Source organism: Elaeis guineensis, chromosome 5 (assembly GCF_000442705.2).
Source record: "Elaeis guineensis isolate ETL-2024a chromosome 5, EG11, whole genome shotgun sequence".
Taxonomy (NCBI): domain Eukaryota; kingdom Viridiplantae; phylum Streptophyta; class Magnoliopsida; order Arecales; family Arecaceae; genus Elaeis; species Elaeis guineensis.
This window is the reverse complement of record NC_025997.2, coordinates 131,139,100-131,166,470: the sequence shown is the minus strand read 5'-3', so window position 1 is coordinate 131,166,470 and position 27,371 is coordinate 131,139,100. Positions and strand designations below refer to the sequence as shown.

Here is a 27,371-nt window from a genome sequence, read left to right as displayed (position 1 = left end):
TGTTTAGTAGCAAATCGAATGCCATTCTTATCTCACCGGTAGCTCTGATATACTCGCCTGAACCTTTGCTTTTGTTAGGTTTCTTGCTATAGCTTCCATTGCTGATTTTCTGACTGTTGCAAACTGCGCTTTTATTATTTAAGTAATCGACTCTACGAAGATGCCAGGCTTAAACAGGAAAAGTGTGTGAGGGTTTGTGTGGGTGTGTTTAGTCCCATCTTCATGGATATATCTTGGGTATATGTACAGACAAAGAATTCAAATAATGTCTTTTATCTAATCTTTTTAGATGAGGCCTTGAATCGTTACAAAATAAATGTATTTCCAGTATATAGTTTTTTTTTTATGGATAAGGTATATAGTTCCTTCAAAGGTTCTGTACATCCATCTTAGTGTACTTGATGACATTGGAGAAATGTTTTGGTGATCATTTGATATATCTCACTGAACACTTGCTGCATTTTCTTAGGCGCACAGGTGATGAACCATTAATGCCACAGGTTTGTTACCATCAGTTCACCATCATAACTGGTGTTCTATACTTCTTCTTTTTTTTTTTTTTTTAAAAAGCAAACTGATGGGAATTCCTCCCCTCATTTGAAAAGGCATGAATAAATATTCCCTTCCAATGCTAATAATTAGTGATTTGTACAAATATAAGGGCCAGAAGAAAGATTTTTGGACTAGTGTTGGTGACTTAGACTATAATAAATAATGGTAAGTTTTAGGTTTAGTTGACTAAGTTTAGTAATTGACTTAGGGTCAATGCCTTTATGGTTGACGTTGCATAATTCTTCACTTGCTAACAAAAAACCTATGTTTTTAGCAATTTGGGCAAAAGATATCCATGGAGCAGTTTGTTTTGCATTGTCGGTAGCAACTAGCTAAGCTACTTCCTGGTTTCTGGAACCGTCCAAAGAATGCTGCCTACCAACTGAATTTGTGCCAGCGTCGTTGGAATCCATTTGTTATCTGTTAAAGATCTACTTAGAAGTCATACTATTGTTACAATAAAATTAGTATACTCTGATCAGTTCGATTTATGTTGTAGTTTAATATATACCTTGAAAAATCATAAGTTTAGCTCAGATCTGTAAGCTATGTGCAGTGATAAGTGAAAATGGTGGAAGAAATATGATGGTAATGCTTCCGGATCAAGTATTGAATTTGCTCAATCCATAATCTCTACTGTTTTAACTTTACAACCGCTGAAATTTTGCTCATCCAAGGAGCTATTTCTGCCATCAATGGTAGTTTTGCTGTTGTCCCTTGTAAGGACCTAGCACTTCAATGCCTTTGTCACTATTATCAGCTCTTTATGCTTGCATGATGAAAGCTGCGACCATCCAAAAAAAAGCACCACCAGGTGCTCCACTCTTTGGGCGGTCCAATCAAATTCTCCCAGCTTTGGGTTTGGAGGTGTCCATAACGTTTCTTTCTACATCAGCTTCCATATCAAGTAGATCACTTGGACGAATCCTGCAAGCTCTTGTTATGTCCGATGCCCCACTTTGTCATGCTGTACCTCATCAAACATATGGTCCTGATGGATGGTGAAATGACCTGGTTAACACCCTTCATGTTCTTCTATTTCACCCATCAAGGTCATACCACTTCGTCCCTAACGGGGATCAAATCATGTGGGATTTGGCAATGCAGAGAAGAAATAGAAGTTTATTGCTGGCACGCGCGATCTTCTACTGATTCTGACTATTAAACCCAGAAGCTAACCGTTAAAGGAGTCTCGTTGCTTTCGTACTTTGAAAACGAAGTTTCAGAACAACAGAAGGATTGAACTAATGCCTGTCAGAGAGAAATCGACCGTTACATGAATCTTTTTTAAAATAAAAGGGAGTGTCCACCTATGAGGTTTTGCAGGTCAACCTCACTGAGAGTTTAGGAGGGGTTACCATGGTCTTAATCTTTTTTATTGTGTTCCGTGGGATTTATTGTTTTCTTAATCTTAGTTTTTAAATGATAACGATAAAGAAAGTCTTGCAAGCTTGTGACCTTAACGTTCAAAAGCAACATTTGAATGTAGAAAGAAGGTCGAAGAGGCTGGTGGGCCCTGGTGAGGAACAACCCCTGGTCCTTCAAATTTTGTTCCCACCATTCAAACAACCATCACAGCGACGTGCTACTAACCCATCTCAAGGACTCCATTCTGCTAGTGCTTATCAGTTGGAGGTTGCAACCACTGGCATCATTACGTCTATTTTTTCTTTGAGGAAATTGTACCTAGGGAAGACTGAAAAAAGCCTCTTCAAAGTGAAGATAATAGATTTGCTGATCTGTGACAGCTCAACCAATTTCTCCCCAACCATAAGGCGTTAATTGCTCATTGTTACTGCCTTTTCTTACCTTTACTCTTAGTAGAATTTGATTAGAGTTGATTATAAGTAATATATATGCTTAAGAAACAACTTAGAGACACATAAACTAGCTCCTGGAGAAACGGACCATTTGCATAGAGTCACGGGCTGTGGAGTGGAGACAAGTAATGTTAGGACAAGTGGGATCAATGCCTCTCCAAGTCTGGTCTCCCTTTTCCCAGGCCCCCATTTGTTAAACAGGAATTAGGGGTTGTCTATTTTGGAGGCTTAGGATTGCTAGGGCGCTTAGGAGGTCGAATTATTGTTCTGTTTGAAACCCAAAACCGGCGGATAGAATCAGTTCAACTCTCACAAATGGGTGTTCTAAGATAGTACGGACGTGCCTTTCAAGTTGCTGTCGACCATTGGAGTCTGGCATCCATTCTAAAGAGACTTTCTTCTGAAGTTTAACTGATAGAGCACACAGCACACCCTATAAAAAAAAAAAAGAAAATGATAGGTGATAAACGGAGGCATGTTTAAATGTTTTCCGTTTTTATATATTTCCTGAAATGATTATATTTATTAGTGATACCATATGACTAGCACAAATGTGCATAACCTGAAAAATAAAACTGAAGGAATTAAATAGCTGCAGATTTTCAAGATGCCCCATTGAGCCTAGTACAAATGAAACACTTAAAAATTTTCCAAAGTGGCAAAATGTGCATAGATAAATAACCTTAAGCAAATCAAACAACATGTTCTTTCCATTTCCTCATTGAAATGCCAACATATGATTATACGCTTAGTTTTTTGAAATTTTAAAACAAAAGGTTGGACAATAAATTTACTCACCCTATAAATAAGCCTACAACAAGGTGTTACTCCCAAAGTGAATGTCTAAGAGGCATGCCTAAGAACTGCTTATAAAAACAATCTCTAATTAATGATGCTAATCAGAAGTAGCCGTTTAGCAGATTTTACAACCCATTACACTATGTCATATCTAACCTGCTTGTAATTGTTTACATTATTCCATCCTGCGAACATATTTTTGATAATTAGAGATGGTTGCTCGCACCATTGCTGAGATGTGGGGACCGCATGAAGACAGCAAAGTAGCGTGGATTTGGGTGCCACGGAAAGGCGGTCGTCCACCTCTAACGCATTTCTCGTTCCAACGGGTGGGTACTCTTCCTACCACCTTTCTTCAAAACTTTACCATGCCTATTTTAATTTTGAAACGAGGCTTCACCTCTTTCCCTCCCCTTCCCAAAAAGCGTACAACGTACAACGATGAAAAGGAGGAAGCCGTTAAATGGAGCAAGCTGCCGCTGAGCTAGTAGGAAAGAAAGGGAGGAGAGACTGGGAGAGGAAACACAAAAGGAAAGACGCATTCATTTTGCCGTGAACTTCCCTTGATAGCCTCACCATTTAATAGCCGTTAGGGTAAAATTTCAAAAAAAGCAAGGAGGTGCTCCCCCCTTCTGCCCTTTTGCACTGAAGAGAGTTCTTGTGTTAGAGCAAGCAAGCGAGTGCAATCATGGTCATCCTCAACCTCCCTTAGAAAAATATATGAGGAAGCCCCCACAAGCCCTTCTTCCCCCTTCTTTTCTCCTTCGGAAATGATCGTCTTCTCATGGAGAGACCCCGCTTTCACCAACCAGAGGACCCCAAGGAGCACTACTGTCTTCCGTTAGCCGCCTGCGGAGCCTCCAACCTCGTCTCTCTTTCCCCTTTTTCATCTTCTGGCTCTCTACTAGATTACTCCGATTAAGGGACGAGTGCGGCACGGGGTAGCTTCTCTTTATTTGAGGGAAGAGGTGGTGCTCTGAATGGATGATAGAAAGGAGAAGGGTGGTGGTGTTGGTGATCATGGTCATGGGTCCGAAGATGTTGGGGGAGAGGGCGAGTCCTTTAGCGACTCGGCAGAAGACGAGTGCCATGGGAGAAGTTCGAGCTCTGAGACTTCGTCCAGTGAAGAGTCACGAGGACATAGCAGCTCCGAGGAATCATCCAAGCATCCGACATCATTGGGTTGGCCAATGCAGAAACTCAAAAACTCTGAAATAGTAGGCAACAAGGAAAAAAGCCGCAAGGAAAATTGTGGAATGGATAAGCTGAAGCCCAAAATCTCAGGTACCGAGTCATCTTTCATGTTGTCCTTTTCCACTTCCTTTTCTGTTTATAACCAATAGCAATACCGATCAAATAGATGAATGCCATTAAATTAGATTTTTTTTTAAGATTTATTTTTTTCCTTTCATGTCTTTGTCATCAATTTCTTTTAAGAAATTCTGTTTTATGTTTGGTTTCGATCCTCAATCAACAGTTAGTAGATCTCGTTTACGTATTATTGGTGTCAATATGGACTGTGCTGTCATAGTAGATCTTTATATACTCAAAACCGTACTGGTTTAGCTGAATGAAGAGTTATGTTTTTGGGGTTATCTTCTGCAATCCAGTAGATATGGAGATGATGAAGGAGAGGTTCGCCAAGTTGTTGCTTGGAGAAGATATGTCAGGCTCTGGGAAAGGGGTCTGCACCGCATTGGCCATTTCAAATGCTATAACTAATCTCTGCGGTAAGTTTTCATATTCTCTGGTTTTCTTGGCACATTCGTTTATGATTACAATTTTGTTTACTGAAATAAATTCCATGAGCTCTTCTAAAACGTCCCTGTTCCTTTTGTCCTGTTACAGCCACACTCTTTGGGCAGCTTTGGAGGTTGGAGCCTTTACCTCCTGAGAAGAAGTCAATGTGGCGAAGAGAAATGGATTGGCTTCTTTGTGTTAGCGATCATATAGTTGAACTGGTACCCACTTGGCAAACATTTCCTGATGGGAGCAAGCTTGAGGTGATTAGTTTTCCAAAACTATATGGGGACTAAAGTTGCCTTTGCATCCATGCATTGGCTATCTGTTGCATCTGTTACTTCACCACGCATCAGTGGGTGTCTTTTCAATTATTCATCATATTGATCAAATCTAACTTTAACAAAATTTTTCATACGTGCGTATGTATGTACATGTATACATCTGTGTATATCCAAGTCAATGCATGGTTGGTTCCTTGGAGGTGTTCTCAGTTGTTTTGCTAAACACACTGGTCTTGAATAGATGCATAAACAGTGCATGGTTATTTCTTGATTATTTCTGTTGCATTTATTTCAGGTCATGACTTGCAGACAACGATCTGACCTATATGCCAATCTTCCAGCACTGCGTAAACTAGACAATATGCTTCTTGTGAGACTCGATACTGCTTCCTGATTCTTAATCTTAACTTGAGGGTAATGATTCTTATTGAGAATTTTCTCTTCACAGGAAATATTGGACTGCTTTAGTGACACAGAGTTTTGGTATGCCGATCAAGGAGTACTTGCAAATGATTCTGATGGTTCAGCCTCTTTCCGAAAGACTCTTCATCGTCAAGAAGAGAAGTGGTGGCTACCTGTACCTCGTGTGCCTCCTGGTGGTCTCCATGAGAAGACAAGAAAGCAATTGCAGCACAAACGTGAGTGCGCAAACCAAATCTTGAAGGCTGCAATGGCTATCAACAGCAATGCCTTGGCTGAAATGGAGGTTCCTGAGTCGTATCTCGAGTCGCTTCCAAAGGTATGTTGCTTATCTCTCGGTACTTAAGAGTTTGTTTTAAAGGTCTACTCTCAATAAATAATAATCAGATTTGAAGCTCATATCTTTTCTACCTGTGTGGTCATAGTATTGTTGCATATTGACTCCTATCATTTTGAAAATTTGTAGAGCTTTCTACATATCTTGAACCCTGATGTTGAGTTATTTGTTTGTTCTTGGTCCACAGAATGGAAAAGCATGCCTAGGTGATGTGATATATCGCTATATTACTTCGGATCAATTTTCCCCTGAGTGCCTTCTCGATTGCCTTGATTTATCCTCTGAGCACCAAGCTCTAGAGATTGCCAATCATGTTGAGGCATCAATTTATATATGGCGTCGGAGAACATCTGCCAAATCTATGAATAATACACATCGAAGCAGCACTAGATCATCATGGGGCATGGTCAAGGATATTATAACAGATGCTGAGAAAAGAGAATTGCTTGCTGATAGAGCCAAGTGCCTCTTGCTTTGTTTGAAGCAGAGGTTCCCTGGTCTGACACAAACAACCCTGGACACCAGCAAAATCCAGTTCAACAATGTTTGTATTCCTCTCCAATTCCCTTATTTTGAAGTTTTATGCTTACATCAAGACCTTTTAGATTGTGACTGGCCTTTGTGTTCAAATTTTCAGGATGTTGGAAAGTGCATTCTGGAAAGCTATTCCAGAGTCTTGGAGAGCCTTGCATATAACATTGTTGCTCGCGTCGATGATCTGCTCTGTGTTGATGACTTGACCAAACATTCAGATCAGTTTTCATCAATTCGCACGGTTGGTGTCACTTCTCACAAGAAAGTTCCAGTTTCATGCTCGGTGCCTGTCTCAGGCACTCCATATAAGACTGCTTATACCACACCAAGCTTCTTGCCCACACCATTATTGAGTCCAGTGCGTGGAGAAAGGTCTCCATTGATCAGCAGAAAGTCTCATAATCGTGGATATAGTGTGAAGAAAGTTTTGACAAATTATCTTGGAGCTGAAGTGAAGGGAAAAGACACTAGCAACAGAGTTGAGGTATCAACACCGATTTCAGGCATGAATCTAGAAGCCTGAAGCAGGCAGGACCTCGCTATTAGGTGGCCGACTTGCCATAATATTCGAGGTCACGTGAAACGAAGATTGTGATGGTTCTCACAATGGTTACAAAAAAAATTCTCGATGCTATCCTGACAATTTCATATTACACTAAGCTAGAGCGACATTCGGTGTGTTGTTCTTGTAGTGATTGCTGAGCAGTGTTATCAAACATCACAAAGTTTCTGTAACAGTTTTCAATAGTATTTGCTTGATTTTTCATTTTTTTTATAGAAATTGTATCTTCTGTATCCGTGTGTGTCATATTTTATATGGAATATACATTACATTGGGAAGAAATGTCATGTTAGGAATTATTTCTTCACGTAAAAGTGTAGTGTATCTTGGATTTGTTTAACAGTGCTGATGGTTCAATTATCTGAAGCTGGTCTACTTAGGAGCCACCGCACTCTCTGTTTGTTTCCGGGCATCGAGATGCGAGATAGCTTGATGATGAAACATAAGCAGCACCATTGTACCGTTAGATGATAAATATAAGATTATAATAAAATTAATTGACTTTTATCTAAATGAGTTCACTTTCATTCTTTTCCACCACTTTAGAAGCAAAATGATCTGGCATATCTATCTCGTGTTTTTAACTGGCTACAAGTTCACTTAAAAGACTCCATATAGAGGATCCAGGTGTGGACATGGAAAAGGAGATCAAGGAATATGTGGTTGCTTAGAACAGAGCAATGAAGCTATATATTTACTGCCATACAGGTGGCATGCCTCCGAGAAGCACAATCCTAAAGAAGCTAAAAGTGGAGGATACAATGATTGCAGCAATGTGACTGGGAGTAGGTGACCTTGCTCAAACCATTCTGTTGGGAGATAGTGGTGCAACAAACATATCGTAGTGCTGAGCCCATTAATGCTGTACAGCTTATGAGGTGGCAGTGATCTATCATGACGATCGATGACTCTGGGATTTTATCAGTATATATACCCAAGCAAACAGGCACAGTTTGTGCAAGGAAATTAGTGAGAGATGGAGGTCTCAAGGAAGTATCTCTACCTTCTTGGATTGCTTTTGCTTGCAGGTGCGGTAGGATTGGAGAGTGTTGATGGAGCTGGGGAATGTGGGAGGGTTCCTGCGGATAAGATGGCTCTGAGGATGGCTCCATGTGTGCCGGCATCGCAAAATACTCGTGCCAGAGTTTCAGCTGAATGCTGCTTAGAGGTGCAGAAGCTAGGCAAGAACCCGAGGTGCCTATGTGCAGTGATGCTCTCAAATACTGCAAAGAGAGCTGGAGTCAAGCCGGCAATAGCAATGACGATTCCCAAACGGTGCAGAATTGCACACCGCCCTGTGGGTTACAAATGTGGAGGTAGGTTGAGTGTTGTCATGATGCTCCTTCTATACTTTTTTTTTTTTTTGCATCAAATTCTTTATGGTTTTCCTGAAAATTCAATCTTTGCTTGCAGGTTATACCTTGCCTTAAGCATCAAAAAGTTGAGGAGAAACCGATCACTGTGGAAGCATAATGGAAGTATTTTGAGCTGCTAGTTTGATGAATATGATGTTTTAGCTCATCTTGGATTAATATGATGGTGGACTAGTTGTAATATGCTGCTGGTGGTGTATGAACTATGAAGTATGAATATAATAAATATATATAAATAAATAAGTTAATGATGTGCTGACTGAAGCTGAAATTTTTATGCATAATTTTGGTTGCTACTTTGGAGCACTTTAGTATGTAATGCACCTTGATCACTTTCTGCCAGGGAAACGAAAAGGAAAGTGATCCACTTTTACTATTTGGTCCGCTGATGTAAGTCCAACTCAAATCAAACTGAAACTCAGACCATCAAGTATTGCTATGCTAGCAGTTTGTTGAACATTTCAAAGAGAGTACGTCAGGGATACACAACCTCAAACTCCATTTCCTTTCACAGAATATGAAGACAAATTACTATGGCCATGATCGACTCCAGTCAGTAACATTGTGCTGTGCACACTCGAAAATCATCATGGTTTCAATCGCTTCGAACCACCCACCATTTCTAGGGTTCTCTTCTCTTAGTCTCAGTTACCATTTCTATTGTAACCTTCATTTGAAAAAATCAATATTGGAACTATGTGAAGCGTCTCTTCTTCCCTCCGTATTTATCTTCTGATTCTGTAAACAAATTAAACACTATCATCTTTCTCTTCAATTTGGAGGTGAGATTGGGTTTTGTGTATCTTTATTTAATCACTCAGTATATGTTTATTTAATTACTCATGGCGAGTCGTTCCTGGCTTGGAAACATTGGAAATACCAATGAGGTCAATGGTAAGTGGAGACAGCTCTGTTCAAGAAAAATATAAAAAAAAAAGAAAAAAGAGAAGCATATATTGGCTGAAAAGCCTTCAAGAAAATCTAACTAAAAAAAGGTTGTTTATGATGGTTTCCTACCTAAATCTGCCTAAAAACCAGCACTATGCACATGCGGAAGATTCCACAAGTCAAACAGCACACCCTCTATTTAGTCTTGGATCTTGGAATAAGATCAACTCTATTCCTTCATTTGAGATCTTATTCATCTCCAAATTTACTCATTCGGTCCCTTCCTTTTTTTCTCTGGTACTCAACCATGGCAAAGGATCATCCCACCTCCTCCAATTTCCACCACCTTTGCTACTTCCTCTTCGCCTTTTCTATACTATCATCCATATCTTTCGTATATTGGTCTCGGTGCCTTGCTCCCTGTAATACTGAATCTACCATCGCGCTATCAAAGCAGAGCCAATCTTTTGATCTCCTTGCCTACCCTTCTGCATGGAACCACCTCTCCTTCTCTCCCAATCCCCCACCCAGGCTCCTCAAGATAGCTCTCTTCGTGAAGCGTTGGCCGCATCGTAATCTTGCTGGAGGGCTGGAACGACACGCTCTCACCCTCCATCTCGCCCTCGCACGAAGAGGCCATGAGATCCACGTCTTCACAACCTCATCCAACTCCGCCTTTCCAGACTACCCAGATGCCAAGATAAGATTCCACCCGACACCGCCATCTCCTGCCGGTTACCTCAACCAGGCTCTGGCGTGGGAGCAATTCCGCATCCAGAATACCACAGAGAAGCCCTTCGACGTGATCCACACCGAAAGCGTCGGACTCTTTCATGGTCGTGCCCGTAATCTCAGCCATCTCGCTGTTTCTTGGCATGGTATAGCTTATGAAACCATACATTCCGACATCGTCCAGGATCTCCTCCGGGGTCCGCAAGAACCCCGTCACCCAGTATTAACGGAAAGAGTAGCCAAGGTGATCGATGAAGTCAAGTTCTTCCGTGACTATGCCCACCATGTAGCTACTAGCGATCATGTTGGAGATGTCCTCAAGAGAATATATATGATTCCAGAAGAACGAGTTCACATAATTGTCAATGGTGTGGATGAAGATATCTACAAACCAGATGCAGCAAGCGGTCAGGAGTTCAGGAGGAAGGTCGGGGTTCCTGACCATGCGACTCTAGTAATAGGACTGGCAGGGAGGTTGGTGAAGGATAAAGGGCACCCATTGATCTTTGAAGCACTGAAACAGGTCTTCATGGAGAATGAGAGCTTCCAAAGAAACATTTATGTCTTGGTTGCTGGAGATGGCCCGTGGGGTAATAGATACAAGGAGCTTGGACCAAATTTACTTGTTCTAGGTCCTCTGGAGCAGAAACAATTGGCCAGGTTCTACAACTCGCTTGATATATTCATAAATCCGACGCTAAGAGCACAGGGACTGGACCACACCTTTATTGAAGCCATGCTTTCAGGTGTATCAGTGATGGGCACACGGTTTGCCAGCATTACAGGCTCTCTGATCGTGGGGCCAGAGATCGGCTACACGTTTTTGCCGACAGTTGATTCACTAAAGAAGTGCTTGTACAGAATTTTGGTAGATGGCAAGGGAGTACTCGCCAAGAAGGGTGAGGTTGCGAGAAACAGAGCAATGCAGCTATTTACTGCAGCAAAGATGGCAGCAGCTTATGAAAGGCTCTTCCTTTGCATCTCTGAAGGGGCTAAAGTAAAGGATAACATTGATTACTGCAAATACCCACTTCCATGGGACCGACGTAGGTGATATTGCTGCATTCATTTGGATGGGCATTAGTGCTGCAATAAACAAACTGTAGCTGATATAGTGCTGCCTCCATTAAGGTTTTATGCGCCATGAGATGGCAGTCATCTAGTGTTTTGCATAATGTCTTCTAGGAGCAAATCTAGCTATATATACCCCATTGTCGATCATATTCTGTGCATTGAAGAGTAAGAGATGGAAGTTACAATGAAGTACCTCTGCATTCTTGGATTGTTTGTGGTTGCAAGTATCAGTGGGTTGGAGAGGGTCAACGGAGCTGGGGAATGTGGAAAGGTTCCTGTGGACAGGATGGCCTTTCGGATGGCTCCGTGTGCATCAGCATCACAAGACGCCCAGGCCCAGGTTTCAAGCAGGTGCTGTGCAGAGGTGCAGAAGTTAGGCCAGAACCCAAGTTGCCTCTGTGCTGTTATGCTGTCGGATACTGCAAAGAGTGCTGGAGTCGATCCTGAAGTGGCAATCACAATTCCCATGCGGTGCAACCTGGCAGATCGCCCTGTGGGATACAAATGTGGTGGTGAGTTTGAGTACTGTAAGGTTTTGCTATCTCTGGTTTTCTTCATCAGATTCCTTTCAAAACAATCTGCTTACGTTTACTTGCAGGGTATACCTTGCCTTGAAGGACAGAGGGTTGAAGGAAGACTGGAGACCGCTACTAGTAGCTGCTGGTGTGATGATGATGATGTTGTAGCTCCTGTTGGCTTAAATATGATGTTGAAAATGCCATATGATGTCAGACTTGGTGTATGAACATAATAAATAAATGGCTGCTTTCTGTGTTGAGACTTGCATGAGAGCAGTCTTGGCTCCTGTTCTGGCGACAAAGTTCTTCGATTATATCACCGTGTTATGAACTAAATGCATCTAAGTTCTGTTTCAAGTGATGAGCTTCGTGATCACCGGCGTGATGCGTCTCAGATGATTTGCAAGAATTTATTGCAATCAATCCAAATACACTCTCACATGTTTTCTTGCGTTCTAAACTTCCACAGGTCTCAAAGCTCTCTTCATATTTTTCACTGTATTCCACTGAGTTTAAACAATTCTAGTGTCTCGTATTCTGCTTTAGAAACATCTAAATCTGAAGGTGCTCTAAAGTAACGAGGAGTGTCAAACATTGCAGTTATCTTGGGCTCCACATAATATGTTTGCAGTGCCTTAGGATTCACACAAAAAATAAATAAATAAGTAAAATCAATTTTACATCTTCATCACCCTATCAGGATTATTTTATATGGGTAATGTCCTCAAGGCGGCATCATCCAGGTTAACTTCCAAATAGAGATTATAAGTCGAAAGCGAATTCCTGAACAATAATATATTGGTTCAGTTGAGGATTACCCTAGCCGAACCCTTCATTAGATTCTATTTCTAGAGATCGTGGCAGCACAGCATAGTAAGCATGTTAAGACCAAACTATCTTAATATCTTTTTTTTTTTATATAAACAGATGGTCACACCAATCTGATACAAGAGCAACTCAAAAAGTCAAGATGTACAAAATCCACAAGGCCAGCAGACAGTCATCACCTCGTCTCCACAGTTAATCATCGGAGTACTCAGCAACAAAAACTGTTACCTAATCTGCTGCAGTATTTGCCTTCCGATAGATATGTCAGACTCGCACTGCAGCAACTTAGCGAAGAGAGATTCAGACATCCCGAACAAGTAAATGACCCTCGAATTGCCTGGCATCTCCCTGAATCTAAGAAATAATAGTAGCAGAGCCACCTTCTAGAAAAATCCTCTCCGTGTGAAGCTGCTACTTGGCAAAAATGACACTTACCCAAACGGCGTGAAACTCCACCGCTGGAACCGAAGGCTCAAAAAAGTGAGACCCACAAGCCACCAAATATCTTCCATCCGGACCATGGATGACAAAATCTGCTCCGCCCCTCTCATCCCTGACACTACCATCAAAGTTAATCTTGACAAACTCCAGTGGTGGGGGCTCTCAAGAAATGGACAGAACCTTACGGATCATTGTCGGGGCGGTCAAGGAGCTCCAGAGATCAGGAATGTCACGGGATGAAATAACAGTGTCAAACTGACAGTACTCCTGAGTTAAACAGATCGCTCTCTCCAGTACCCGACGAGCAGGAATCACCTCATCATTGAAGATAAGATTATTTTTTGACAACCAAATCTGTAAGCAATATAAGCCATCCGCCCACCAGCCATAGTCGTCTTGTCAATCACACTCTAACGGATCAAGCCAAGAAAAGACACCAATAATGGATCAGTGCTCGTCTCCCATGGGTAACCGTCCATCCATCTCCAAATGATCCTCGTCCTAGAGCATCGCAGGACTGCATGCTCTGCAGACTCATCCTTCATGCCATAGACCAGACACAAGGTTGGAACCTCCATGCCACTCTCTCTGAGAAGTGTGCGAGTAAGAAGATGGATCCAGGCAAGTTTTTAAAGAAAAATCTGCACCCTAGGATGAGAGGCAACTCTCTAAATCCAGATAGCCTCAATCCGTCTAGAAGGCGTCAATCTGTATAAATAGAAAAGGTCCCTCAAAGGAACCTTCAGGCAGTAAGAACGTCCTCAGACCCTCGCATCTTGAGTAGGGTACACCAAAATCGAGATGGCAAGGATCTGCTTCACAAGTGGCTGCCCCAAGAGCCGGGTGATCTTCTGTACTCTCCAACTAGAGGTATCAATAGTGATGAGGTCAGACACCCTCATGTGATCCTCCACCTTATTGCTGATAAGGATCGACCAGCGAGATAAAGGAGTGCTCGAAATCCAAGCATCCTGGATCACCTCCACCAGATGACCATCATTGATCAAGCACCTGAACTGGTCCATTACATCGGGCGTCCGAGTATAAATCTTCCTTCAGATGAAAGAGCAACCCCAAGCAATCTGGATGGGAGTCCCATAGCTCCACCTACCATAGTGAGCTCTCATCACCCTGCTCCACAAGTAGTCCAGCTGGATCAAAAATCTGACTGCATGCTTGGCAATCAAAGCCTCCCTTCTTGTCAATAAGAAATAGATCCCCAGGTCACGGTCCCGCATAGGCTGACACACCACCTCCCAAGAGAGCAGATGGATCCGATGACGATCGTGGCCAGATCCCCACAAGAAGTTGCAAAACTGCTGTTCCATCCCTCAGATACAAGTAACAGGGACAATCGTATGGGCCAAGAGATAAACCGAAACAAACCTCAGCACTAATCTCACCAGAGTGGTCCTGCCCATGAAAGAGAGGGTGTTAGCCTGCCAACCCTGAAGATGCTCCTGAATCCACTGCTCTAAGGGTCTGCACTCAGCCCGCCGTAAATGACGATCTGTGATCAAAACCTCGAGATAGGTTAGCATCCCTGACTGCTCTCAAATCTCCAGGATCTCCCTGATTGCTGATCTATTCTGGACTTTCATTCTCAAACTACAGATGACTGACTTTTGAATATTGACCAACTGTCCCGGCATCCAACAGTAGGCCCTGACAATGGAGGCAAAATGCTCCACATTTCAAATGAAGGCACGTCTGATAAGGAGGCAATCATCTACAAAGAGAAGATGCAAGAGTGGCTGGACACCAAGGGCAGGCCAATACGGCTCCAGGGCCAGTCCTTGAACCGCTGCTCTCAATGTCCTGGATAAGGCATCAATGCATAAAAATGAATAGGTAGCGAGAAAGAGAACAACCTTGGTGAAGGCCCACAGAAGAGAGAAAGAACTCCGTTAGGATGCCGTTGACGAGGATGGTGAAACTCGGACATTCGACGCAGTCCATGATCCAAGCAATCCACCCCTCCTCAAAATTCAACTCCTGAAGCATCTGCTAGAGAAAAGCTCAACTCATCCGATCATATGCCTCCATATCCAACTTGATGGCCATAAGACTGTGGTGACATGGAGCTCTCTAAAGGTTGTGTATGAATTCCTAGGCAAGCAAAACGTTGTCGGTGATAGACCGACCTCCAACAAAAGTGTTCTGCTCCGGACTAATTAGATGAGGCATTAGCGATTTCAGCCACCCAACCAGAACTCTTACACACACCTTGTAGAGGATTGTGCAGAGACTGATGGGTCTGAAGTGCTCAGAAATTGAAACGTCCGGCCGTTTCAGAATGAGGATAATAAGGGTCCACTTCCACTCCATCGAAATGCCTCTAGACTCAAAGGCCACCTGCACTGCCTCTACTACCTCCTCTCGGATGATCGATCGTACCGTCGGAAGAAGAGTGGAGGAAAGCCATCAGATCTCGGGGCCTTATCCTCTCCAAAAGATTAAAGGGCCCCATGCACCTCCTTAAAAGACACTGATTTAATCAAAATCTCATTCTCCTGTGCAGAGATACGGACAACCAGCTGAGCACCCAGAATGGGATAGTCCTCACTTAGCAACCTTATTCATCGATCTCTGAAGAAATGAAGGATCTCCGCATGAATCCCTCCACTATCATCCATGATAGTACAATCACTCCTCCGCAGCTGCCTGATGCAGTTGGCGAACCTTCGAATCATGATGGACTGATGGAAGAATCTGGTGTTTCGATTTTTCTCTCGAATCCACTGAACTCTGGACTTCTACCTCCATAAGATCTTCTGCTGCCTCAGAAGAGAGTGGTGCTCAGAAAGCTTACCGCGCAATGTCCCCAACTCAAGCTCGGGTAAGCTACCTTTTCGATCCTCCCTCAACTACAGCTCCTCAATATCAGCCTCGACCTGCTCAATCCATCAGAAGATGTCGTCCACCTCCAAGCGATTCCAAATGAGGAGTCTGCATCTGGCTAGCTCCAATCTGTGAGTCATCTTATACCTCGCATCCTACGGATCGGCATCCTCCACACCTCCTAAATCAAGTTCCAAAATCTTGGATAAAAGATCCAGAACTTCTCAAACCAGAAGGGGGTCCTGAGCCGGTCCAGGCCATCCGTCGAAACAAGAATGGGACAGTGATCTGAGACAATCCTCGACAGCTACTGAACTGAGTACCTCGGATAGTGCTGGATCCAATCAACAAAAGCTAGTGCTTGGTCGATCCTCTCTCAGATCCAAGTAGATCCATGTCGATTGTTACACTAGATGAATCTTGGGCCTATAAATCTAAGATCGATCAACCCAGTGCTGCTAATAAACTCTCTAAACTTTCTGGACTCCACACTATCCCTTTTCTGTTTGCCGCCTCGCTTCTCGTGGGAGCCGACAATGCAATTGAAGTTGCCAACCACCAGAAAAGGCAAGCCCTGCATCAAGAGTCTAGAGATCTCCACCCAGAGCACCCTCCGATCCCTATGCTCGGTGCTTGCATAGACATCAGAGAGGAGCCAGGGCTGCCTAGATTGGTCCGTGATGATAAGGACCATCTGCTGCTTACACCCATGAAATGCATCAACTCGGATCAAGCCTCGACGCCACATCACCAGGATGCCTCCCGATAGTTTTCGAGACTCCACAGCATAAGAACTCTAGGCCGCAGGGGTCCTCCATCTGGCCCTGGCTAACCCAATCTCGAAAAGACAGGTCTCGCTCAGCACACAAATATCAGGGCCATGCTGCTGGATCAACTGATCGAAAAGAGGACTTTCCTGCCCTCTAACAATATTCCAGAGTAGGATCCTCATGGAGAAGACTCACCAGAAAGGGGGCCTACACTCGTATCTCCCTTACCAAGACAGTCCACCATAGCCACAACATCCGAAGGCTCCTCCATCTCAACGGTCATCCCCTCATCACGGATAGTCTACCTGAGTCTAGCCACTGCAGACTCATGAGTGAGGCCTTGGTCGGCGTCTGATGCCTGCATGTGCTCCAGGCCCCCAGTTGCCATCCCCCCAGGTGGGGTGCCCACCATCACAAGCTCGACCCTCCACTCCAACACCCTTGCCTCCACTTGGCCACCAGGCTCCCGACTCACTCCATGCTCCAGGAGGCCCACCTCCGCCTCCATCGTATCCCTGGCAGCGAAGATGAAGACTTCAGGGCCTCAGGAGCCCAATAACTCCTCCAAGTCTGTGGGTGACTAGGCCACAGCCCTCCCTTTCCCTTTATTTTTCTTTGATCCACCTTTTTTGGGCCCCTCCAGACCTAGATCATGGCTAGTGGGCTTCACTGGAGCCCAGCCCGCATCTGGTTCTTGGGGTCGGGTTCGCTTGAGCTGGGCCACCGCTCGCGCCCACTTCTCCTCACCTGCCTAGCCTGTTTTTGGCTGGGCTGGGCTAGGCCATTCACCACGGTGCTCCTCGCAGATGCACACCCGACCTCACTCACAGACCCCTGACTGACCAACGGGATGAATAGACTCGGGCCCAAAATCCACCCCCCGCCTTCCACCGACAATGCCACGCCTCCTGCCAATTGCCTGACCGTTGGATCCAGATGCACCCGATCGGGCGATCTCCACCATGCAACCTTCGTCGGCTGACTCCAACTATCATCTCCGGCTACCGCCTTCATCCGATCCGAGCGAGTCTCTGCATGTCTCGGCCCGGGTTGACTCGCCAGCGACTCGGGCCTAGTTGACCCAGTCATCGTCCTTCTCCCGTCCGTCCTATCCCCTTGCCTCAGCTTCTGCTGGCGGACGGCCAGCAACCAAGGTCCAAGAGGGGGGCTCGTCGTCTTCTGGTTACCATCCACCTCCTTCGATTGGAAAAGGTTGTTCGAAGCCAACCTCGCTGCCGTAGTGCCACCCCCCCCCCCCGATCGGCAACTCTCCTTCGGTAAGTGGAAATGTCCATAATGGAGACAAACTCCATCAAGACACTCGCAGAAAAATCGTTGCTAGAAAGGGCCGACCGCTCCCAGAATCAGAACCTCTAGTCGCAACGGGCCGAGGTTGATTTTGATGCATGCACGGGCAAATCCCAGCCGTCTCAGGTCCACTGTGCACTCATCGAGGAAAACTAGCTCGCTGGTGAGCCGCAACACCTCTCGGATAGCTTCGACATCCCAATACTCTGCCAGAAGCCGAGGAAGGTGCACCCACACTAAAGCCATTGAAATCACCCTTTTCGTCGAAAAGAAACCCGGCCTCCACGGATCGAGGGCAAGGGCTTGCCCTGCCACCGTCCATAGCCACTGGAGCACCAGGTCTCGCTCCGCTGCCTCCCCAAATCAGAAGAGAAGCAACCCCCTCTCCAGTCCATACGTTGTGACATCGCCTTTGACCGCACCTCGGTGTCAGAACTCCCTGGCTACCAATTCCGGCAACACCCACCGCCCAAGACTCCTGCCAACCACCACAGTTGCCTCCCACCATACCGAACGCTCCCGAAGGGCAGCCTCTGGAACCTCCACAACCTTCGAAAATCACCGGATGAGCTCCTTCACCTCCTTTGGTAACGGATCCAGTGAAACCCACAATATCTACCCCTATACAGCCCCCTTCCAGCTCATCTCCAGCCGATCACCATCCTTCAGACGGTCTCGCATCTCCTTCGCCATCTTCCACCACCTCGACGGCTCCGATAGCAGTCCGGATCGCCGGCAATCACACCCAAAAAGATGATAACGCGAATATTAAAGCATGCTCAAGAGCAGTTTAACCTCTTTCCTTCATAATGATCCTTTCACCCTAATCTTCTTTGACATTGTCAGAAAGATGCTATCAAGGTTTAAATAGATTCTTCTGTAAAAATCCTGTTGGTTGCCGATGAAAAGTATAGAAATTGGTCCTCAGCACCACTCGTGTTATTTCCTTGGGGAAAGCAAGGTCTGCCCCACGGATTGATTGCCATTTTATGTTTAATCCTGGACAGAACATTTTTATGACTGGCCCCTTGACTTCGATGGGAATTTTGTGTTCAATCATCCCTTTCCAGTATGCTTGAACAAAACAGGCCTTTGTGCAGAAACAAGAAAACTTCTATGTACAGGTATCAAACATAAAATACTGCATAAATAAGTAAATGTAAGGAGGCAGTGCCACCCCCACAATAAATTAGGTAGAATCCACAATAAATTAGGTAGCCATACAATGCAGCAGGCCGACTCAAGGTAGGATCCACAAGAGGCATTTTATCCCATAGTACCTCAAACTATTGATGCTCAAGAGACATTTTTTATGTCTATCCCACAGCAAGGACTTGCTACAGCTTTAGATTGCCCTGCAAGGCTTGATATATAGATTAAATAACAAAGGATGCTTGCTGTAATCTGATGATCTGGCATGCTTAGAGTAAACAGGCACACATGCTAAACCATACAACACAAACTTATAGAACCAACTTAATATTATATATTTATATATTAAAAACATACATAATTAGTGACCATTCATCCTCGTTACAATTGAAGTTGGAGGGTTGAAGGCCTAGTATAGCTTACCGACAAGCACATAAAGTTTAAAACAAGAAAACCTATCCAAGTTTCACGTCTGCTGTTTCACCAAGTATGAACAGTCTTTGCAACTTTCCACCCTAAGATATGAACAGAAAAAAAAGTAAAAACTGATTGCTTGGTTCGTCAAAGCTGATGCTTCTGGTGACAAACCAAATACAAGTTTCACCACTAGTTGGAGTACCATATAGCAGCCATCTCCGACAGCTCCCTGAAGTACCTGTTAGCAAGGCAATGTGATCTCCGAAAATTAGAAAAGCTGGCAAAGAAAAAAAACAGTTGGAAAATACAGCAAATGCAGTTGTCTAAGGGGGAAAAAAACAGAAGAAAAAGAAGGCTACAGGTACTCAAAAATTTGATTACAATAAATACATGCAACTTGCAGACACTCTACTAACTTATACACCAGAGACACCACCTTCAACCTTTTGGTGCAATATTTATAATTTCACATAAATGTTAATTGTAGAAGCTTAATTATCTATTATTCAGATAGTACTGTCGAATTTATGGAGCAATATGATGGCAGAAAGAGATTCTGCTCGCTACCTAGTGTAAAGCCGGTGTTCTGTACATGAATTGTATGCCTAAACGATGGCTAATTATATGCAACTTTTAAGGACACAAAATCATGAGAAATTTCATCTCCGACAAATCTTCAATATATGCCTTTCCTCCTGCTTTTATGCTCAAATCTATGCCTCTCATGTTTGATGCTAACCATTATAGCATCCCCTCACCTTGCTTTACTACCTCATAGAATGTTCGCCTTCAGCAGTTTCATAAATAGAGGTATGCTGGCTGAACTTGTGATGCTGCGTAAGACAACTTCCTCTCACAGAACCATCTTTATCACCTATACCATGTTAAACATGACAAGAAATCGACCGAAAAACAAGTGTTGTTCATGAGAGAATGAAATTCTTTGGTGTGTTCTAAACAACCACCTGAACCATTAGAACATGTTTGGGATGTGGTATGTTGAATAGAAATGAAAGCGCTCCATATTTTTTCCCCAAGAAAGAAAAACACACCATATTGTGGGATTTTACACTGCTTTGGGGGGAAATGGTCATCCAGCAGTTACACTTAACAGTAAATATTTCTTACTTACATTCAAGGAGTGAAAAATGATTATCAACTTGCTAGTACCAAACTACAGAACATAATCCGGAGGATTCAATAAAATAATAGGGATGACCAATAAGAGTGAGAGAACTAAGACCCAACCTGCACATGCTACTTAAAGCTTTGGCATTGCAAGCATAAGTATGGAGAGAATCCATAATGTGCTTCCTAGCAGATAGATGTTGATGGAGTTACAGATGTATAAATAGTCATCTATAAATAATCAATCACTTGTATATTCACAGAGAGAGAGAGGTAATATGGCTGCAGAAGCATTGGTTATGCCAATAAACAAAAAAAGAAGAAGAGAAGAAAAGGCTATCTTACTTCAAAAATATTGCCCAAAACAATAACAGTAGCATAGCAATGAGTTCATCAAAAGAAAAATGCACTAAAATGAACTATAAAGTAGTAAGATCTTTGCAATTTAAGTTAATTGGTTTACAGTGATTATTCTCATTCTAAATCTACAAAATCCACAAATAGTTGTTTGAATGTGTCTCTACATGAATTATTCACAATATTGTCTTATAAAAGACTTGCAAACCACATATTAACATCTAATTTATTATTGATTGATACTTGAGGGGCATGGGAATCAAGGGGTATTTGCCAGAAACTAGGATGTAAATGTTAGAATTGATTATCTTAGAATATCTGAATATAGCATTGACAAGGAATAGATGAAGGTAGATTTTATAGCCATATGCAACATGAATCATAATCACCCCCTTAAAAGGTGGAGATTTCATTTTTACATTGGCACCTGCAAATTGGAGAAAGACCAAAAGAATTTTGATGGAGAGAAGGGACAACAATACCAGGTACCAGAGTTTAACATGGACAGGAACCAGTTGTAAGCAGGATTCCATATAGAGGAGGAGGCTTGTTGATGAATTGATGCTAATCTTTATGGTTCAAGAGGAGACTGAAGGTGTTGCCATGAGAATCGAAGAATTAGGGTGAGATATAAGAGAAAGTACAGCAAACTAAATGAAACTTCTGATTGCTGAAAGGAAGACTCATGAAAGAAATCTTTAAACCACCAGAAAGGGATTCAGTAACCATACCAGAAGCAGAGATCAAATGAATGATTGTATTAAGGAAAAAACATGAAAGAGAGGTAAACCAGAGGCTACTAAATCCGATGAAATCCCTGATTGCACAGTAACAAATCATACGAAATGGTAAATTTATAGAATAATAGTATCCTTGGTTGAAATAGTCTACATCAACACCACAGCTAGGAATCATATAGCTCTGTATCAACAGTGTAGGAACTCCAATAATAATACAACCATGATGAAAAAGTTGACAAGCTCCAAAATATGGTGAATTTTTCCGAAAATCTTGTTGTCAACGGCTTCCTGTTGAATGTGCCAATATGATTTCAGATGAAACAAAAGCAAAAGAAAAGTCAAATTAGAACTGAATCTCCACCTCAATCATCTTTCACCATGTCTCTCTCTTTACATAGCATGCTATGCCTGATATCAAGCATGAATTTTCAGTAATAAAATTACCATCTTAAAACAAATGAAACCCAGTCTGCATTCTTCAAACTATGGTATTTTGGAAAAAGGAAGGGCTAAAGCTCATATATGAAAGTAGTTAGAAATTAAAAAGTGTTGAAATATTACTATACCAATGCCTATATCTATAGTATAAGGAGAAAAAAATCAAAATATCTTCATAACAGCAAAAAGGCATGGCAGATTAGTAAATTTTTCATGCAAATACACATCAGCAACACATAAAGAATTTTAACCACAGGAGACCGAACCTAATCGAGGTAATGAATCATAAATCATGTCATTTCCATTTGACTTGCTATGAACATGCAGTATCACACAACAAATAAGAATTACAACAGTCTTGCAATTGAAAAAACTTAAAGATGTATCTTCATCAATAAAGCCTAAAATTATATAGATCTGAATTATATTAATGATGATAAAACCCCTGTAAGCAGATTTATGTTAACAAAAACCAAAACATATTAAATGCTAATTTTGCAATATTTATTGATTGTGGTTTGTGAGGTTGCATCAATAAACAAAGTATAGAACACAAACTAAAGCAGTTAAAAATATGTCAACCAGCCTTTGAAAAACAGAAGCAAAAAATGTTTGCAGTACAGCAAAAGTAACAAGTAATATCATATCAAAACCCTTTGGCCAACAAATTATTCAAGCTGGCATGATGTGCACATGGCTATATATATAATTACTTCAAAAGAAAATAAGGATGATTAGCTTTTAAAACCACAGTAATAATTGAAAGTGATGTATGCATGAAAGTAATACTGAACTCAGCTTCAAAGTACCCTCTTCCTACCTAAATGGAGAGCATGCTGGTCCAGACAATATCCTCAATAGTAAAGTGAACCTGGTAAAGGAAGAAAAAGAAGTAAGATAACTCTGTCTCCCCAATACATGCTTTTCACCAAAATTTTTAGACCAGTATTATACCTTGCCACCAATCACCTCTAGTAGCAACATTTGAATCACCTAAATCATCGTCATCATTGTTTTTATACTGCAATAGTTTAGAACACAAAGAAATGAGAAATGATGTACGTTATAGAATTGAGTTTCGTCTTCCCAAAAAACAAAAAAAAAAAAAAGAGAGTTGAATTCAACCACACAATCAAGCATAAATACTTTCAATTGCATCTTCTATTTTGCTACCTTATAAACTTTAGTTTTCACTTACATTATTAGGAGCTCCAGAAGTCCACATGGATGGAGAGCTGGTATAAATTTCTCTGCCACCATAATGAATGGAAGAGCCAAAATAGGACGATTCTGCTGATTCAAAGGAATAGGCTGATTTCCCATCTTTGTTAGTTGTGGTATGGCTTTTGCTTGGGCCACCTTGACATTTATCATCTGGAGATGTAACTTTATAGCAAAGTTTGTCATTAACAATTATCTAAAGTAATGTTTAATGTTGGATCTGATAGAACTATAGTTGCAATCAAATGCACAAGAAACAGAACAAATGGCAGATGCTTGATTAGTTAGCTCAGCATTATATCATTCTACATCATTCTAGGATTTATCCCACCATCAAGCTTCAAGAATATATAGAAACAGAAAGAATGGATGGGCCATGACCCAACAAAAAGAGAATTTTGGTCCTTCATTCCACAAGCCCTAATCTTGTATTATCAGAATTCCACTTCGCTAATGAATAAACGATAATGAAGTGATTCTACACAACTCGGGCATCAATTACAATCTTCAAGTATGACTTCGAAACCTGTCGACAACCGGTGGCCTCTCATAAACTATTAGTATTCAAGCATTGAGGAATGACCATCTTTGAAGCATGTGTCTTGTCCATGACATGTAAGACATGAAACAGCAAGAAACAAAGAGCGTTTAATTTGAACAGTTATGTCAAGAAGAGAATGTTCAAGAACCTGCTCGTGAGCTCTGAGAATTCCCTATCTGACCCTCAGTTTTCTGCTTGTCCAACGTCCAGTACAAGTCGGAATGTGCCGAATCCTTTCCCATGATCTAACATCATAAAATAGAAAATGATCAGAGCCTGAACTATGAAGCCACAGTTATAAACCCTCAAAAGCACAAGCAGTAGCCTATCGTACGCTATCAATAAAGATAGAATATTGACAAAATTTGTATGTCAAACATAGCCAACGTCAGTGCCAATTCTATCCTGACTGCAAAATACAAAACCATATCATTCCCATGAAGAATCACAAAACCCAACAAGCAGATCCAATCTAACAATTAGCGACCTTCAAATGACAAAAATCACAAAATCCATCAAGTATTAACAGTAAGCAACCTTAAAGCCCTCGTTTCGGAAAAAAAAAAAAGGAATGCACAACCAAGTAATGCAACGACACAAACAAAAACCCGCAAACCGCAAAACCTCACAAATCTAAAATCCATAACACCGTAATAATTTGCGTATAAATTCCGACATCAATGACGTAGAAGTCGAGAAATAAGAACATAAACCCAAAACCTCGAGACCAATCACGACAACTTCTCTCGTCTCGATTAGAATCAATCACGATCAACAAGAACGAAGCAGGAGGAGGAGACGATACCGATGAGACAGGAGGGAAAACGCTGTTGAAATAGCCAGAGGACGAGGATGAGGAGGAAACAGAGGAAGCCGCCGCCTCCTTCCGGCCGAAAAGATCGTCGGCAATTCTTGAAGAAGAAGACGAAGAAGGAGAAGAAGCGGTGGGTTTCTTGCCCTCCATTCTTTGCTTTCCTGTAGGTATCCCAACAAACAAAACTACCTCAACCCAGAGGATTTCTCGTTCACCAAACCCAGAACCCAGCACCCGCTGCGACGCGGTGAGTGCCTGAGACCTCAGCGAGGAGAGGATGAGAAGGGTTTACAGGCGGCGATCCTTCTCTTTGTTTCGTGTCGGCGCCTCCACGGCATTTAAAGACGGAAAGTTTGATGCCACCCGTCTGCCGCCTTCCGTCTTCCCAAGTACACACTGCGACTCTTTCGCCCACTTTCTATTCCTTTTTCGTCCGAGATTCATCCCCAAATCTCACTTCCATATTCATCAAAAAAATGTCACGCTTTTTATTTTTTTCCTATTCTTTTACTATATTTTATTGTATTTGGTATATTTTCTTTATTTTTTTCTATTCTTTCATTAGTTAAATAATAATAAGATATAACGTCTATCCGGTCCCCTTCGTAGGCCCGTAGCCAGTTATTTTGATGACGCATTGAGATGCGATATGGACGCCTCAATCCTCTCCTCCATCCCAATCTATTAAGCGTTGGTGCGCCCACCGCCCATCCTGACGTCCTTCTCCATGTCGTCTCGTCTCGTATCGTTGGAACAAACGTCGTGTTTTAATTTCTCGCATGCTTATCTTTGATTTGATCTGCAGCGTGCGCTGGCTGGTATCCAACTCTAAAATTTTCAAGCTGTCTATCTATCTTTCCGAGATAATTCTCAGCGATGGTGTTTGACTATTTAAATTTTATTTTTAAAATAAAAATATAAATTTTTAAAAAATAATTTTTTTTAAATTTTTATTTGATTAAAATATGATATTTTATTTTTATTTTAATATAATTAATATAATATTATTTCATATGATTTAGATGATACTTATTATAATATAAGATTATCAATTTTATGATTCATCATGGTATTGATGTTCTAAAATTAAAAAAAAAATAATCAAAATTATTAAATCAAAATAGTTCATCATTATTTTTTTATTTATTTAAAAAAATAAAATAAAATAAATTTTTATTTCATCCAAAATTATCTAACCAAATACTACCAGCAGGAGCAACCTATCCTGCAAACAAATTACAGGTCGTTCAAATTTTTTCTAATATAGGAATAGATAAATACAATCGGAGTGTGCAAGACGAGAATCATATGACTTCCAGGTAAAAAATCCAAAAGAGAGCCTGAGGATAAAAGCAACGAGTGATAATGACACTGGTGACTCCAACCAGAAGAGGTCAATTGCCGACCGCACCAACAAGGATCGCCGCGTGCCAACCAATGTCATAGACTGCTGGAAATGTGATACCTGTATTGGGCGATGTTAAGGTTCATGTACATCCCAATGCCGACTGGATGTGTTTGTCGTTTGAGGAGCGAGTTCGAGGACCTTTCTCTAGGCGAGTGGACGTCTTGCACATTTATTTTCATGCATTGATACCACTTGCGTTCACCCTTTTGTAAAATCTTGCCCGATGGGCCAATCCATCAATCATCAGGCGAAGATACGTGCAATCAATCAAATCTCCAGATAATTAATATAATCAATTACAGCTCAACATGATCTCAGTATATTTGGAATATCATAAACGACCAGGTCAATGGATAAAAATCATCTAATTTTTGCATGCTTGAAAAAAAATACCTTAACTATCCTGATCAACGAAAAACAAAAGAATTTGCTTGTTCATCCGAGAATCGCACGTCTCTAACCATGTAGATCAGCACTCTCTCTTCTATAAACGCAAAGCAAGAGAATCCTCTGGATACACTACTATATGATTCTTCGATCTCTATTTCGTCTCTCAATTTTTCTTTTGAAATTTTGCTTGACTTAAACATTGAAGGGCCTCTAACCGTATATATATTTGGAATATCATTACCGAGCAGATCAATGAATAAAAAGTATCTAACTTTTGCACACCTAAAAAGGAATACCTTAACTATCCCAATCGGTGGAAAACAAAAGAGCTTGCTTGTTCATCTGGAAATCATACATCTCTAACCATGAAGATCAACACCCTCTCCTATATAAATGCCAAGCAAAGGAATCCTCTGGATATGAGAAAATTTGAGCACTACTATCTGATTCTTCAATCTCTCTTTCATCTCTCATTTTTTTTATTCAAAATTTTACTTGACTCAAGCATTGAAAGACCTCTAATTGTGTACATTCTGATGACCTCATGATCATTTTCTTTAATTACAGATGAAATGCAATACGGTGTAATGCTCCTCCAATCCAATTTCATTCATCGGCTCATCCACTTATCAAATTAGATTTTGAGTAGCAATATGTACCATTAGAATTGTGTGGTTACGAAGGTGAGGCATCTTTTTGTCCGAGTAAGGATTTTGTGTCTATGAGTAATGAAGACGACTAATTCAATTTTCTATAGTAGTCGCGCTGTTATCACGGGGCACTTCTTCTTAACCACAACTTTGTGCTAGAATGTCATCCATGATTCCTTGCCACCTGTTCATGATCCCTGAAGTTGGCAGGTCTTGCACTGCAGCATGGGCAATGAAAATTGCGAATCGATTGATGTCACGTGAACTACAAAAATTCTAGTTGTGAATTTGGCAA

At 41.8% G+C, this 27,371-nt stretch overlaps 5 protein-coding genes across 6 annotated transcripts; 4 read left to right on the top strand and 1 right to left on the bottom strand.

The window, feature by feature from the left end:
* Positions 1-4,135: 4,135 nt before the first annotated feature.
* On the top strand, positions 4,136-7,433 carry LOC105046332 (rop guanine nucleotide exchange factor 7). The gene is made up of 7 exons (XM_010924891.3): positions 4,136-4,454; positions 4,781-4,900; positions 5,019-5,173; positions 5,490-5,564; positions 5,643-5,933; positions 6,139-6,495; positions 6,589-7,433. Exons 1-7 carry the CDS (start codon positions 4,151-4,153, stop codon positions 7,006-7,008), a joined length of 1,722 nt encoding a protein of 573 aa, XP_010923193.1. The 5' UTR covers positions 4,136-4,150; the 3' UTR covers positions 7,009-7,433.
* A 559-nt stretch (positions 7,434-7,992) lies between these two features.
* On the top strand, positions 7,993-8,671 carry LOC105046333 (uncharacterized). Its single transcript, XM_010924893.2, has 2 exons — positions 7,993-8,363; positions 8,461-8,671. Exons 1-2 carry the CDS (start codon positions 8,024-8,026, stop codon positions 8,475-8,477), a joined length of 357 nt encoding a protein of 118 aa, XP_010923195.1. The 5' UTR covers positions 7,993-8,023; the 3' UTR covers positions 8,478-8,671.
* Positions 8,672-9,561: 890 nt separating this feature from the next.
* Positions 9,562-11,100, top strand: LOC105046335 (uncharacterized). Its single transcript, XM_010924895.4, has one exon. The coding sequence runs from the start codon at positions 9,616-9,618 to the stop codon at positions 11,092-11,094; it is 1,479 nt and encodes a 492-aa protein (XP_010923197.2). The 5' UTR covers positions 9,562-9,615; the 3' UTR covers positions 11,095-11,100.
* A 151-nt stretch (positions 11,101-11,251) lies between these two features.
* LOC105046334 (uncharacterized) lies at positions 11,252-11,983 on the top strand. The gene is made up of 2 exons (XM_010924894.4): positions 11,252-11,626; positions 11,713-11,983. Exons 1-2 carry the CDS (start codon positions 11,287-11,289, stop codon positions 11,727-11,729), a joined length of 357 nt encoding a protein of 118 aa, XP_010923196.1. The 5' UTR covers positions 11,252-11,286; the 3' UTR covers positions 11,730-11,983.
* Positions 11,984-19,283: 7,300 nt separating this feature from the next.
* Positions 19,284-25,099, bottom strand: LOC105046383 (uncharacterized). Of its 2 annotated transcripts, none has more exons than XM_019850903.3 (6): positions 24,620-25,099; positions 23,963-24,059; positions 23,251-23,438; positions 23,007-23,073; positions 22,873-22,923; positions 19,284-19,627 (listed from the first exon to the last, which is right to left on the bottom strand). In XM_019850903.3, the coding sequence occupies exons 1-5, from the start codon at positions 24,776-24,778 to the stop codon at positions 22,907-22,909; spliced, it is 528 nt and encodes a 175-aa protein (XP_019706462.1). In that variant the 5' UTR covers positions 24,779-25,099; the 3' UTR covers positions 19,284-19,627; positions 22,873-22,906. The 2 variants fall into 2 exon arrangements, with proteins under 2 accessions (XP_019706462.1, XP_010923253.2); XM_010924951.4 differs by having other exon boundaries at positions 23,251-23,426.
* Between the last annotated feature and the right edge of the window lie 2,272 nt (positions 25,100-27,371).

Coding starts and splice junctions, on each gene's coding strand:
- LOC105046332 (XM_010924891.3), top strand. CDS start 4,151: ATGGATGATAGAAAGGAGAAGGGTGGTGGTGTTGGTGATCATGGTCAT. Junction 5,174..5,489: donor CTGATGGGAGCAAGCTTGAG/GTGATTAGTTTT, acceptor CATTTATTTCAG/GTCATGACTTGCAGACAACG. Junction 5,934..6,138: donor ATCTCGAGTCGCTTCCAAAG/GTATGTTGCTTA, acceptor CTTGGTCCACAG/AATGGAAAAGCATGCCTAGG.
- LOC105046333 (XM_010924893.2), top strand. CDS start 8,024: ATGGAGGTCTCAAGGAAGTATCTCTACCTTCTTGGATTGCTTTTGCTT.
- LOC105046335 (XM_010924895.4), top strand. CDS start 9,616: ATGGCAAAGGATCATCCCACCTCCTCCAATTTCCACCACCTTTGCTAC.
- LOC105046334 (XM_010924894.4), top strand. CDS start 11,287: ATGGAAGTTACAATGAAGTACCTCTGCATTCTTGGATTGTTTGTGGTT.
- LOC105046383 (XM_019850903.3), bottom strand. CDS start 24,778: ATGGAGGGCAAGAAACCCACCGCTTCTTCTCCTTCTTCGTCTTCTTCT. Junction 23,439..23,962: donor TTCTCAGAGCTCACGAGCAG/GTTCTTGAACAT, acceptor TTTGCTATAAAG/TTACATCTCCAGATGATAAA. Junction 23,074..23,250: donor CTTCTGGAGCTCCTAATAAT/GTAAGTGAAAAC, acceptor AAACTATTGCAG/TATAAAAACAATGATGACGA.